Source organism: Pleurodeles waltl, chromosome 8 (genome assembly GCF_031143425.1).
Source record: "Pleurodeles waltl isolate 20211129_DDA chromosome 8, aPleWal1.hap1.20221129, whole genome shotgun sequence".
NCBI classification, from domain to species: domain Eukaryota; kingdom Metazoa; phylum Chordata; class Amphibia; order Caudata; family Salamandridae; genus Pleurodeles; species Pleurodeles waltl.
Window position 1 is genome coordinate 698439934 of NC_090447.1, and position 15827 is coordinate 698455760.

A 15827-nucleotide genomic window follows, 5' to 3' on the forward strand; every position below is an offset into this window, starting at 1 on the left:
ACTGCTCTCATGTTGCTGGCAGCATGAGAGCAGCGTTAGGATTGGCCTGACCGCCCTGGCTTTGCGCTCCCAGGCAGACAGGGAGCTAGGCCTGCAGTTCCAACCTGGCAACACAGGGCGCACAGAGAGCTTAGTGCGCATATATGTTTGGCTGTCCTGAGACAGCTGGGCAAACACACGTGCACTGAGGGGAGTGCACACCACTCCCTCTACCTGCTTGTCATCTCCCATGGCTCCGCCCCTTTATAAATAAAACCTTAATAAACATCTTTATTATCGTTTTATTTTTAAAGTTTTGCAGCTGCTGCTGAGGGGATATGGGGGCGGAGGAGCTGCTTCTATAGCCTGAAACCAGCAAATGAGAATAGCGGCAAACTGACCTTTTCTTATGTTTTACTTATTTAGAATATATGAACAAAGAACATTTAGTAAAACTGCTTCGTATCTCAAACAGGTGCACAGCTTACCGAGTACACCAGGTGTCATAAGACTTCAGTACTTACAGAAGGAAGCTCAAACCACTGGAACCACTCCCATTTCCGAGCAATCATTGACCAGTCGAATTGTACATTGACACTTTGCCTGGTCTGTCAGGGATCATTAATGACGCCAGTTACTTCCTTAGAAGAAGAGCTCTCTGAGGTTTGGTGGCCGATACGCTCTGTTGCTCCAGGGTTAGCACCTTCACGCACAACAATGCCACACGACAGGAGCAAACTCGCGTCTTGGTTGAAAGGTTTACTTTGTTTCTTTGGCGCCTTTCTCCTCACTTTGTTGACTTGGCTTCTCATATCAAACGTCTATAAAGGTACAGTACACCATTCATTTGAAGTGTTTATCATTCCATGTTCGTTGGTGGCAGCATGCGTTGTGCACGAGCGAGGTTTCAGTATGTAGAGCTCCCGTTTCGTGATTTATTCTTTTATCTTCTAAAACAAAAGCGTACTGTGAAGCTTTCCTTATCTCTTAGTAATGTACCCATTGTAACATGAAAAAGTTTAGATAGCCATGACTCTCAGCCTCCACACTTCAGAACGAGTGACTGCCTTTCTGAAAATAAAAGATCAAAAAAATAACTACGGTGAACAGATAACTCCATGTTGCCAGGACACAACTTTTCCAGTACTGGGTTTTGATATATCAGATCAGTGCATTCTGGGAGTCGTAGGCTTGATTCATTTTAATGAGGCAATTGGACCAACATACCTGAGAAAAATAGTATGGAAAAGCAAAGTCCAGGGATATAAAAGGGGTGTCCCGGTAACAAGGAGACATCTCTCACCCTAGAAATGGTCCTTGGTATTTTATCATTGTTAGACTTGGCATCATTGGCGTGGCCTCCCCTAACTTTTTGCCTCTGTTTCCCAGGTTGTTGGTGCGTGCTGGACTCTGTTTTTGCTCCTCTGGTCTCCAATGCTAAAGTGCAAGTGCACCTATGTAAAATGTATGTGTAATTGGCTTTCCATGATTGGCATATCTGATTTACTTGTAAGTCCCTAGTACAGTGCATTCGAGGTGTCCTGGGACTGTAAATCAAATGCTACTAGTGGGCCTGCAGCACTGGTTGTGCTGTCCACATTAGTAGCCCTGTAAACATGGCTCAGACCTGCCACTGCAGTGTCTGTGTGTGCAGTTTTAAACTGTCAATTCGACCTGGCAAGTGTGCTCACTTTCCAGGCCTAAACCTTCCCTTTTCTTACATGTAAGGCACCCCTAAGGTAGGCCCTAGGTACCCCCGTTGGTAGGGTGCAGCGTATATTTAAGGTAGGACATATACTAATGTTTTTATATGTCCTGACAATGAAATACTGCCAAATCCGGTTTTCACTGTGCAAGGCCTATCTCTCATAGGTTAACATGGTGGCTGCTTTTAAATATTATTTAAGTGCAGATTCCCTTTGGGACCAGATAGAAATATGGAGTGTAGGGTCTTTCAACTCACAATTTAAAAATACATCTTTTAGTAAAGCTTGTTTTTAGATTGTGCGTTTGAAAATGCCACTTTTAGAATGTAGGCATTTTCTTACTTAAACCATTCTGTGACTCTGCCTGTTTGTGGATTCCCTGTCTGGGTCAGTTTGTCAGTTGGGCTGTTTACACCTGTCCTCTAGAGAGTGACACAAAGGGAGCTGGGGTGTAGCGTGTATATCATGATGAGCCATCTCTGCTGGGAGGGAGGGGAGGAGTGGTCACTCACACTTGAAAAGGTTATGCCTGCCCTCAAACAATGCAGTCTCCAACCCCCTGTTGTGTGTCTGCGGCCTGGCCTGAGCAAGGCAGTATCTTACAAACAAGATAGACTTTTCTTTGAAGTTTGCCTAATTCAAAAGCAGAAAAGAGTATAAGTATGGGACCCAAAACCCCTGAAAATCAGATCACTTCTGGAATCAAGCGGAACCTCTGCCAAGGAGAAGTGCTGAAGAGCTGAGGAGAAGTGCTGCCCCTGCCTGTGACTGTGCTTTGTTGGGCTATCTAGCAGTTGCTGCTTCTGCCTGTGAAAGGGGACCAAGACTGGACTTTGTTGTTCATTCCTGCTTGAGAAGAATCTCCAAGACCTTGAACTGAGCTTGCCTCCTGTTGTTGAAGTCTCAGGGCCATCAAAGACTTCCCCTGCCAGCACCTGGGCTCTCTCCTGAGACTCCTGCCATGCCAAGTGGTGCCCTATCCAGTCCCTGGCCATTAAAAGGTGAAGCTGGCAGACAAGATCTGAAAATCCATGCAGAGAGCGCTGTGCAGGGACATTTACGATGCACCTTCCAAGACGCGGCTGATAAAGGACGCACCGACGGCTTTGCAGCTGAAATCCATGCTCCACCTGCATTGTGGCTAAGAGATCAACACAACGCGGTTGGAGAAACTATGCGCAACACCCGCTTACCGAGGCTGATAATGGTGCAAACCCCACACCATGGTTTTCTAACACTGTGCAACCGGATTTTCCATGCATTGTCCCTGGGCGTCCAAGTCAACTCAACTATGTGCGGATCCGAGGTGCCCCGTCTGGAAATCGACGCATTGCCTTCTTGCGAGGGAGAAAACCGACGCATCGCCGACCCGACCGGAGAAGGAAACTACGCATGGCCTCACTTGTGAGTAGGAAAGCGACATATAGCTGACATTTCTGACGCACACTCGCCTGTGTGGCTTCATTTTTTATGCTAACCAGGTACTGTGTAACAACAGCATTCTCACTGTTTTCTAAGGATTAAGACCCTCATTTTAACATTGGTGGAAAATTCCGCCTACCGCCACAGTGACGGCTTCCAAAAGACCGTCCCCGTGGCTACCTACCGTCCACCATAATATGACCGTAGCCAGAATACCGCCAGAAGGCTGGCGGAATTCTGGCTACGGTCATGGCGGCGGATGGCGGTAAGGTGTCGCTGCTGCCAGCAGCAGCGCCACGCCAGGAGAATGCCAGCACATAAAACAACCTGGCAGTGTTCCGCTGGCAGACGCTGCTGCTGGCAGCAGCGCCACGTCCTGTCTCCTGCCGTAGGACCTCCTGCAAGCAGGTAAATCAGGTTCTCCAACAGGGGAGGGGGGTTGGGGGTGTTGTGTGTGTGTGGGGGAGTGTGTGTGTCTGTTTTTGTATGCATGCATGCAGGTGTGAGTCATGTGGAATGTGTGTGTGAATGAATGGGTGTGAGTGTACGTGTATGTTGTGTCTTGTGGATGCGTGTGTGCTATAATGTATATTAGTGTGTGTTGCAGTGTGTATGTATGTATGCATGCGTGGCTGGATGTGGGTATGCGTATGTGTATGAGTGTGTATGTTTGTGTGTGTATGGTGGGGTGGACGGAAGGGGTAGGGGGAGGACTCTGGGAGAGAGAAGGCGAGACCCCTCTCAGTGCCTGGGAAGGAATTCCCTGGCACTGATAGTGCCTACTGCCATGGTTTTCGTTGCGGTAAGATTGCCACGAAAACCATGGTGGTAGGCCGGGTCATGATCACGAGGGTGGGATTGTCACGGCCGCCTGGCTGGAGACCGGAGTCACCAGCCCGGCGGCTGTTACCGCCCTGGCGGACGGAGTGGTACATTGGTGGTTTGGCGTGAGCCAAAAAGCCAGTGTCATATTTTGGGGAAAGGTACTGCCAGCCTGTTGACAGTTCCTTTCCCCAACATACCGCCGTCCGCCCGGGTCATAATGACCCCTTAAGACTCTTATTCTTTTGAAAATTCATATCATGATTTGTGTATGTTGGATTTTTGTTGTTTTGTTCTTGTTTTGTTTAGATAAATATTACCTATTTTTCTAAACAGGTGTTGTGTCATTTTGTAGTGTTTTCACTGTGTTACTGTGTGTGTGGGTACAAATACTTTACACATTGCTTCTGAAGTTAAACCTGCCTGCTCATGCCAAGCTACCAAGGAGGTGAGCGGGGGTCAACTGAGTGTGATTCTCCTTTACCCTGACTAGAGTGAGGGTCCTTGCTTGGATAGGGGGTAACCTGACTGCCAACCAAAGACCCCATTTCTAACAATCATCTAATGAATAGTTATAGATACAGCAGTGGTAAACCACTGTAAAACTATCATGCGATCAACCAGGATCCAAACCCCTCATAGGCGTGCAAGAAACCGCTCAACTCTCGGCTGTTAACTGCCTTCCCATTTGTCCCATGTAAAACATCCCTTTTTGTATCAAATTTCTTGAGTCCAGTCCTTATAGTTAGTCTGCTTGCCAACCCTTGATTTGCACAACCTCTTATTGCTATGACCACCATAGTCTCAGCATGGGCTGGCGGCTAGGATTACCCTACTGAGCTTCAATGGCTGACTGAGCATCTGCACCGCTCCTGCAGTTCCCTCCTATACGGCTTCGAAACCCGCTTTGAGGTGTGGGTGGGTGGGTTTGTCATTCTGGTTCGCAATGATTTCTGGCGGTCGTTCGCCCCCGTTTGTCTTCTAGGGCTCGGCCTGCTCTCTCCACTGTGATTGGCGGCTCTGACTCACGTAGCCAATCACTGCCAAGCCTGTTTGCAGGCTTTCCTGCTCTCCCGCCTCACCGGTCACGCACTCAGGAGGCATTTGCTGCGGGCCTCCTTCAGGTCTGACTGCCTCCCTGGGCCACGTTCTAACCCCTCGGAAACGTGCAAGAAACCGCCCAACTCTCGGCCATTCACTGCCTTCCATCTCCACTGCAAACAACACCAGAGGCATTATTGGAGGTTACAATGGCCCCAGTTTATTGCAACAACACAACTACATGGTCCATAAACATCGCACAAGTGGTCATACATCTGTCCCATGTAGAACATCCCTTTTTGTGTCAAATTTCTTGAGTCCAGTCCTTATGTTTAGTCTGCTTGTCAACTCCTAATCTGCACAGCCTCTTATTGCCATGACCACCAGAGTCTCAGCGTGCACCAGCAGCTAGGTTTCCCTTGCTGCCAAGACCTTGTGGACGGCCTCTGTCCTTGCTTCAGCTGCAAGTGCAGTGTCTGCCCGCAACTGCCCATTTCACCATTGTTTGCACCCCGTGCCCCCGCGGTATGGTATCCCAAGGGCTCTGTCGGAGTGACTCTTCCTCTTCGACTACTGTGCTTCAATGGCTGACTGAGCGTCTACACCGCTACCCCCTCCTGCGCGGCTGCGACACCTGCTTCGAGGTGTGGGTGAATTCGTTGTTCTAGTTCACAATGATTTCTGGAGGTCGTTCACCCTTCTTTTTCACCTAGGGCTCGGCCTGCTCTCTTCACTGTGATTGGTGGCTTTGAATCACCCAGCCAGTCATTGCAAAGCACGTTCTCTGGCTTTCCTGGCCTCCCGCCTCATCAGTTCCCACCTTCAGGAGGCGTTTGCTGCAGGCCTCCTTCAGATCCAGCTTCGCCTCCCCGGCCCACATTCTAACCTCTCCCAGATGTGCGAAAAAACGCCCAAATCTCAGCCATTCACTGCCTTCCCTCTCCAATGCAAACAACACTGGAGGCAGTTTATTGCAACATCTGAAACACATGGTTCATAAACATTGCACAAGTGGTCATACATATGTCCCATGTAAAACATCCTTAAGAGTGTCAAATTTCTTGAGGCCAGTCCTTATAGTTAGTCTCGTTGTCAACCCTTAATTTGATACTGCCACACTACTTGTGATTCCACAAATGCAAGCAGCTCCCTCTTCCCCCCCTTAGGAGAAACCGAAGCATTCTAGCTCTGCTACTGTGCTGAGCAAAAACATATTGATCCCCACTCCCAACAGATGCACACCATCAGCTGCACGATACCCTGGTGTTCTTAAGTTAATGAGCCCGTGCCTGACGAAGCCCCAAGAGTTTGGCATGCAGAGTTTGGACATGGACATTTTCAGTTTCCTCTTGGATCACTATGCTGCCCCAGAATCTCGAGCCACTTTCCATTCCTCCCTGGCAATGATCCCTGACCATACTACTTCCGCTGGGCGGACGAGCCTTGCTACTGCTGTGAGGCCTGATGCCATGGCCCCTAACAGGTCTTTCATACCCAGGCAAGTGATGTAATTCCCACTGAGGTGTATGACTTCAGCGTCAGAATTGCCCTCTCTACTGAGTGTGTTTTGTATTGTTGGCAGCAGCTACTCCCATCTCATACCTGTCCGGCCCAGCCATACCACTTTTGAGTTGCACAACCAAAGCTCCCGATAAGTACTTTGTGTCTCAGCCCATTGCAGGGCTCTGGATATGAACAAGTGGCCTAGGATCCAAACTGTGCGGCAGACCTTGTTCGGGCCTCTCTGTATAGAAATGACACTTATGCGCTCAAGGGTCTTATATAAAGCTTGAATGCCCCTCACTCTCATCGCTCGATACTCTTAATGCACTAATGTGCTTCTCATTGAACCTATATGCTGCTGCCCCTATCCTAAACGAGTGGGAACTGAAGCATTTGGGATTTAGGCCTGACTTCTAGGGCCATTCTCATGACTGCAATTAATTGAAACTGGCTTAGATAGGAACCGTCTTCGGGGCTGAAAAATGGTTGCTCTGGCAAAGCGACCTTCTCTGCATATTTGCGCAACACACAAAAAGGGCATATGTCACACCTAGGTAGGAAGTTCAGCCATGAGTGCTTCCCCTTGCCAAACTGGTCAACTGGTCAGATTTTGGACCTCCAGAGGTGGATCACCACATAGCCATGGCCAAATGTTATGTCCTCACCCCGGAGGCAAGCTGTTCCTGGGTTTATCGTGGATGAAGCTATGAGCTTGCTCACTCTGTAATCCCCAAATAATTCCAGGTTAAATGCCACTCTAAACAGTAATCCCTTGCAACCCTCTCAGCAAACTTCGGGGATCGCTGACAACAGTCGCTTGAGATCCATAAAGTCAATGGGGTGTCTCCGATCCTTCTGTTTGGGACACAATCTACCCCTGCATTTCACGGTAGCCCTGCATACAAACTCATTGGTGGGGCCAACCTAGCCTAATAGGCAACAGCGCTGAGGAGTGCCTGCTTCCAGCTTCTGCTTTTACCTATGGAGCATGCCCTTGCTATGAACCCCTGTACCATCAGTTCTGACACTGTACCTAGTGCAGACTTCCCTGTTGCCCTCCGGAAGGTCACAAAGCACTTACAATATCTTGCGTTGGTCCTGGGGGAAAGTGCGTTGTGCATCAGTTTGAGTCCACCAGCTCCCAGAGGTGGCCTGGTATTGGTGTCATTTCTATCTCTGCTTTCGGTGATAGCTCCCTGAATCTCTACCATTGGAAATGATACAAGGCGTCAACTATGTTGTTTTCTAGCTTTGACTGCTATGTTTCCTTGCAGTTGGTAGCCCACCAAGTGCCGTAAATGGCACATCACTGCCACATCACTGGCGGGTTCTGTGCTGTACCTAAGTTAACAGCCTGCACCACTGCATGGTTCTCTGATCACAATGTAACCTGCTTATTGGCTAGTTGTGAACGCTAGATTGTGAGGGCTACTATAATGGGAAACAGCTCCAGCAGAGTAATGTTAAACATCACACCCCTGTGATGCCAGCTTGGGGGCCAGGTCAAGGCAATCCAAGCTGGGCCCAGCAGTGCATCAGAGCCCTCCCCCTGCTGCATCAGTGAACAGCTCCAGCTGGACAGCAGACATCTACGTCTCCCTCCAAATTGTCCAGGAAGTATATCCACTGCACCAGGTCTTCCTTAACCCCCTTGATCAGCCTGACACTGTGGTGTTTCTGCGTCAGACCCCTAGTCAGCCATGCTAGGTGTCTGGCAAATTGCCTACCTGTGGTGTTAGCCCTAGTGGCAAAGTTAAGTCTCCCAAGCAGTTGTTGCAGCTCCCCATGTGTGGCTTTTTTCTTTTTGCTGAGTGTTCCTACCCATTTCTTTAGCTCTACTAATTTGTCTTGTGGAAGCTGGCTTATATCTTCCACTGTGTCCAGTTCTATACCCAAGAGCACTAGATTTGAGGCCGGACCCTCTGTTTTGTTGCTAGCCAATGGCACTCCATGCTCCCCTGCTATATCAATGAAGGACTGAAACAACACTTCGCACTCTGTAGTGCCCTCCGTGCCTATGGACAGAAAGTCATCAAGGTCATAATTGAACTGTTCCCCTAGCTTGAACCCAAGGAGCTGGCAACTGTCTGGGAGGACTGGAAGGAAGCGGAAGGTGGACTCAATGTGGGCTTTCCCCAGTAAACCCCTTTCCATGCTTCTTTAATCAGTTCAAATGTGTAATCTACTGTCGCATAAGAGACAGAGCAACTATTTTGTTCCAGACTGTCATTCACGGAATCCCCTGGTGGGTATGATTGATGGTGTATCAGTCTGAATGTCCCTGGCTCCTTCTTGGGATCCAGGCCCAGGGGAGTAACTACAAGGTTCCGTAAAGGGGCCTGCAACCCTCCCCAGCAATACCTTTTTGTCTACTTACGGATTTCAGATTTTTACTTAGGTGGCGTTCTAGCGGGACATGGTATGTTATGATAAATCCTGCACTAAAACCTTCAGCTAAAAGTTGTCTGCCGTTTCTTCTCGGGTACTCGATGAGTGATCTTAGCAGCTTGCTTACAAAAATGTGGGTGGGGGGATAGTTTTCTTGTCTCCCCCATTTCCTTCATCTCTAAACGCTCTACTAATTTTTGCTGTCCTTGTGATCTCCCCCCCCTTTCCGCTTTTTGCAGTCAACGGGTGGGTGGCCTTGCACAACTGCTGCAGCAATGTTTAAATTTACAAGCTCCCCCCTTTACATTCATCCTCCTCATATTTCCGGCATGTTGTTGACCCACTCCTGTGCCCTTCACTGCCTGCTGAGGGCCTGTTCCTTATGCCCCGTGAGATGTCAAATTTCCCTTTCCCCCAGTGCAAATGAAAAATAGGCTCCTAATTACACACCCCTTCTCTAGCAGCTACCATGTGGTTAGTGAACCCTTCCACATCCTGCTGGTCCCATTCGATGACAAGCCATGTTTGCATCTTTCCTCTAAATCCCTTTTCTTAATGAAGCCATGCACCATGTTGATACTTTTGTTGTGCTGTGTGGAGTCTACGTTTGAAGTAGCGGATATTTTGTCACATACTGTGGGCCCTCCTTCATCGCCAGGCCAGGGTGGCATGCAGTGTCAGAAAAATGGAGCAAAACCCAATGGGAAGTTGATACCCGTCCCTGGCCATGCCTACCAGGGGTAGGTCGCCTGCGAATGCCAAGGTTGCCCCTGACCTGGCCAGGGAGCCCACTGCCCAAGCCATGGTTCCACATGGTGTGTTGCCACTGGATTTTCTGATTCGCTGCACGCTTGGGGCCCTTGCTGAATTGTGTTGAACATCCCTACCTGTGCCTCAAAGTTTGTTATTGCTTTCTTTGCCACCCCCGCACTTGGCTGACTGCCTCCTTGATGCTGCACACATGGCTTACCATTCTTGTTTGTCTGCTGGGTTGTGTCCCGGTCTGCATCAGCTGCCAAACAGGCCACAGGCAATGCCTGCCCCCACATATGGCTACATCATCCTCACATCCTCGCTGCTGCTCTAGGTGGCTGCTACAGTGTGGGGCTTTAGTGGTCCCCTGCCCTTTATTACACTGCCTCAACCTGTCTTGTGGCACCACCTCCCTGATTCCTGCAGCACCTTGTCTCCCCCGTTCGGGCTGCAGGTCCCCTGTGCCTGGGACCAAGGGGGCACCAATGCATCTCTGTAGAGGCTTCCTTGTGTGTTGCCTGCACTTCCTGTCATCCGGCCCGGGTGGTGCTCCTGTTCCCCTGGCTCCATGACCTGCGCATCCACCCACTCCTTGCCCTTCTTGGTCACTAGTCACCTGCCATCAACATTTCCATTAAGTCATCATCCAGCTCTGATGACATTGTCATATACTCCTTGGCTTGTGGCTTCTGCTTTGGTGCTGGTTCCCCCTCGTAGTCTGCAAACCCAGCGGGCGGCTTTCTCTCCCATCTTGTCATGCTTTTAGCCTCCTAACTGTGAGCTACTGCAACCCTCTCTCTTGTTTATCTGTGTTACCAGCAGGGTGGCAAGGTAAATATTCCTTTAGTTCCCACTTAGTGTGCTTCTTTGCCCACTGTCCTTCACGCCAGTCTCTTCCCTAATATTTGCTCAGATTTGGGCTGAAGAGTAAAAACACAAACACAAAAATGAAGGGTGAAGGAAGAGGAGTGAGCAATGTTGAGTAAAGGATGAGAGCTAAAGAGTGAGAAATGGTGAGTGAGAGATTAATAAAGCAAACAAAAAACTTTTCTCTCCTGAAGCATTTAGGGCCAGATGTACAAACCGTTTTGCATGGCGCAAACTGCGATTTTCGCAGTTTGTGCCATGCAAAACGGGCATTGCGATGCACATTCCCATTTTGCGAGTCGATACGGGAATGCGACTCGCAAATAGTAAGGGGTGTTCCCTTCCTATTTGCGATTCGCACCGCGATGCAAAATTGCTTTTTGACCGCAACCGCGGTCGCAAAGCAATTCGCAGTTAGCCCCCATGTGAAGTGGGTGCTAACTCATTCGCAAAACGGAAGGGATTCCCATGGGACCCCTTCACCTTTGTGAATGTTTCCAAAAATAGTTTTCAGAGCTGGCAGTGGTCCAATGGACCACTGCTTACTCTGAAAAAACTAAACCAAATGGTTTCATTTTTTATTTTGTATTGCAACTCGTTTTCCTTTATGGAAAACGGGCTGCAATACAAAAAAAAGAAAACTGCTTTATTAAAAAAGCAGTCACAGACATGGAGGTCTGCTGTCTCCAGAAGGCCACCATTCCTGTGAGTGCAGGGAATCGCAAGGGGGTCGCAAATTGCGACCCACCTCATTATTATTAATGAGGTGGGTCTTTGCGACCCCCTTGCGATTCGCAGAAGGTGTCTGAGACACCATTCTGCATATGCTTTTGGGACTCGGAAATTGCGAGTCGCACCGACTCGCAATTTCCGAGTCGCAAAAGCATATCTTGTTACATTTGGCCCTTAGAGGGGGTACAATGACCTCATTCATTATACTAAATAAATATAATATTCTTGAAGCCAGAAACAAACACAGCTATATACAATATATCTCAGGATACACTCTTTTATTTTAAAAACACATCTAAGTATCACATAAACACAAAAAATATATATTTTTTTTAAAAATAAAGAAGGATATACAATAATGAATTTATTAATTTAGGCAATCAAAAGAACTACTACAGGTCCCAAATAGAAAGCTGCTCAATCACACCTTCACACATACCAAAACTACACTCCTACTAAAAACATACATTAAAACCAACTAGCATGAAATTAAATTCAAAGTGTGCAACTTCACTTACAAATGGATAATTCATAATACAATTTCACTTTATCTAAAAAAATAGTATTCAGTATTCCAGCATTGAATCATGCAGTCCTTAATATATGCAAAAATATTGTTTCTCCAGTTCACACATGTACTGACAGAACAGATTATCCGTCTTTGTCTATTTAAAAATGATGCGTATTTGGCAACCCAGAGTTTTATAGTCTATGATATGTGCTAACGATCCTTATTTTTCACCATATTTATTTATTTCATTTAGTAACTCGAAGTTTAGCAGTCCATTGTATGTGTGAGTGATCCATATTTTTCACTATATTTCTCGCCGACGCACATTTCGGTGGGAAAGAACATAGATCAAAGACCGCCTTCTTCAGGCTGAAACTATTAAAACAATAAATAATGGACCTCGTGATTGATTGTTAATGATTACAAAAAATGCTCCAAGAATATCGAGATATCAAAATGTAAATATATAATCTCAGACCTTTACATAGACAGGGTGAATCCAATCCAAAAATAATCCATATTATGAAAAAAAAAACAGGAATCCAAATCACCAAAAACATGCAACTAACACCCAGTGTGTAACAGATGTTACGTGAAAATTACTTATAAACATGCTACCAAATCACATCAAATAATGTAGGAAATAGTCCCTAAATACTCAAACCTACCTCAGAATCGCAACACAACAATATTACCTGCTTAGTGAGTTTGTGCGATAAGAAACAAACAGCTAGCAATATGATGAATGAAAGACCAATCAGACTGGCTAGATGTTCAGGATAAATGACATCTGTAAAATAAATGTTCCCAACACTAAAACAAAATCCCAATCAAAATCAAAAGTAATAAGTCAAAACACACAAAAAATCTTACTTTTAAGTCTAGCTATTTTTACCAGATATTGTGTGGAACAATATTAACAGTGAGCTAGATCTCATAATGCAAATAGAGTATTAGCGGTAACTCACGACAAACGCTAAACAAAAACTCTTTCAAAATGGAACCATCAGTTATACTTACTTGAACTCGTAAATGTTCTGCCATCGGGTGTCAGACGCAAATATAAATTCCGGTACAGCAGGATCTTAAGATTTAAAAAGCCCAGACCACATGACCACTCTAAGACTGATGCAGATTAGAGATAAAAAAGTGTACTAACTCGACATGTCAAAAAGGAAGAAAAATCATGTCGGCCATGTTAAAATAGGTAAGATGTAAATAATGGTTAAAAACACTGATGCAAGGTAAAAATACAGAATGAATTAACTCGACAGGCCAAGAAAAGAGTCTAATTATGTTGGCCATATCAGAATAGGTAGATGTAAATAATTGTTACAAAAAAGGAGCAAAAAAACGAACAAATAAAAACTCCTACTCAATGGCACAAAGGCCTTCTTTTTTCTTACTCAATGTGCAAATACTGCCTAAAAGGCACTGTACTAATCGACGGATAGAAAAAAAGAGTAAACTCTCATGGGCAATACCTATAACATACTACATACTAAGGACAAGGATCTAAAGAGAAATATTGGGCTACGGCTCTATGATCATGAAATAGGTATCTACATCTGGAGAACAACAAAACCAAATAGTATATTCACTAAAAAGAATACTCTATGGAAAGATCCCATATTCCAGTTAAATTGCATTTTCCCAAGGCATCTCCTCATTAAGGCCCTGATTGAATGTGTCTAAGTGGAAGATCCAAAAAACTTCTCTTTTTTTCCTTCTGGCATTTGTGTCTTGTCCAGCTTGTAGAACAATTGTTTCAAGTATAGTCCATCTGATCTCATGGTCTGCATGACATGCGGACAACCAATGAGATATTAATGGAGCATTAGACTTGTTTGTCCTAATTGCAGATCTGTGCTCATAATATCTTATCCCAAATTCTCTTGATGTTTCACCCACATATCCTAGATTACATGGACATAGAATCAAATCGATTACATTTTTAGTTCTACAATTTGTCATACTGGGCACATGTATGGTATTTTTAGTTAGCATTACTGTGTCAGAAACCATAGCCCCAATACAAGCTTGACAGTTGCTGCTTTGCCCTGAATGGAAGGTGAACTGGTAAGACATTTCCGAATAAGGTCCTTCCTTGGTGATATAACTGACTTAACTAACATGCTTCTCATATTTCTGTTTCTCTTGAAAGCAAACAAAGGTTTTCGTAAAAAGGCATGAATTTCGATTGTGAGGATAATGAAACACAACACTTTTACGGCAGTGACCAGGACCAGGAAAGTGAAACACAGGAAGAGTTCCACCATACTGTCACAATAGCATCCTTAATATCCCTACCTACACTACTAAGTTTCTACATGAGATCTATAGCAGTGGTAACCCTAATCCACCCTCTCCAGTCGTAAGGGTTCAGAGAAACTGCGATTACGTTCATCATGAGATGGTCAACTGGCTGGAATGTTCCCTCTAAGTTGGTGGGGACAGCATGCTGTTTTATAATAAAGCATCTTGTTGTTCTGAGAACTTCCATGACATGAGAACATGTATTATTCAGTGTAGTGTAGAGATTGTACTCTCTGGACCGGCAGTACCCGGTAAACTATCACGTATAGCCTTGGAGTGAGCACAGGATGAAATGTTGTGCAGAGAAATTAATAACAATTCTGTGTGGAAGGGCAACTGATATAGAATAATAAAACATTGCCACTAAAATGTTGAACTAATAAGAGGAATAAAATGGCAAATGAGTAGGTGAAAGGGCTCAGGCCTCAGACTCAAGCTAGAGTAAATGTGCCTGCACAAGCGCTAATATAACTTCACAGCACCCTCCCCATTGTCGGATCGAGAGTGCCAAGGTCTATAAAAATATAACCTACTGTGAAAATCACTAAATCTGCACCAAGTCGTATTAAAGCAAGCTAAATTGAATGTACACAAAAGGAGATAAAATGTACATGTCGACAAGCAGGACAGATCAAGAGCACACCGAATTCAAACAGTCAATTTAGATAGTTTGAGAAAACAAATCATCAGATTAAGGCCAAATGTCAGCAATAATCATGATCTTTTAAAAAGTCGTCAATATCATCAATTAAATTTGAATTCAGGAGAGACTCTACTTCAGCAAGTGACAAACTAATCAGGTCATTGACAAGGAAAGTGAGGGAGTGCTCATATTCCGTTGCCTCAGCCACAGCTCTGGGCAAGGCAGCAGCATCCCGTGCATTGCCAGGTGTTGTAGCATCAGGAACCACTTGACCCACAAAAGGCGGCTCATAGCAAGCTTCTTGTAGCAACCTCAGTCTCTATGTGCAAGTTTGGTAAGGAGCCCTCATCAAAAACATCAACCGATCTGTGTCCAAATTAGGTATGCACTGCAGTGGAGTGTATAGTTGAAGGTATTATGCCAAATATAGAGGAGAAAGTGCTGACAAAACCAGAACCGACAGCCGTAAAGAAATGTAAAATCCCAACAGGTTCAGCTGCATTAAAAATGCGACTTATGAATTCACTGAAATGTTTTGGAAAGTTTGTATCTCTGCGGAGGACCTCACCCTTTGAAGGGCATAGGTCTTATGGGCAGATGTGAGTGCCATTTGTTTTTTAAACAAAAGGACTTTCAGTCTGTTCAGCTTCTCAAAATGTACATTTGACATAGAAATATGAGGCCATAGTTCTGCTACTTTTATCTCTTGCATGGGGGGAAAAGTTAATTTCAGCAACAATTTGGAAGACTGAAACTATATATTCTGGCTTGCATTCCACAACAGCTTTCTCCATTCAGCATCACATAACTCCCATTCGAGAGCACCTGAAACACTGGACAAATCAAAGGTACAGGAACACTGTTCAGATAACAAGTTAAATTCAAGGCTGAAGAATTGCATGCTGCGAGCAAGGACAGCTGTTTACAAATCATTGAATGACATACAGAAGTCTAGCATTCGCTCCCACTAAGAAAGACCTATTTAATGCCATTGAAACATTTGTACGTAAAGGGTAGCTCCCACCTTTCATGGATAAAACTATCTTCTAGCTTTTCAAATCTGCCTACAGAAATGTGCTTCAAGCACAAGGTGAACTGAAGTGTTGAAATGGGCAGTTGAGTAATCCAGTGCATTAACCAAACT

General features: G+C 45.6%; 1 protein-coding gene across 1 annotated transcript in view; it reads left to right on the top strand.

Annotated features, from left to right (window-relative positions):
- The first annotated feature begins 633 nt into the window (after positions 1-633).
- The window catches only part of ADGRG7 (adhesion G protein-coupled receptor G7), a 1214738-nt gene continuing 1199544 nt past the window's right edge, over positions 634-15827 (top strand). The window contains exon 1 of the mRNA XM_069204827.1: positions 634-808. Coding sequence (XP_069060928.1) covers positions 697-808 — 112 coding nt within the window. The 5' untranslated portion in view covers positions 634-696. The remainder of the gene's footprint in view (positions 809-15827) is intronic.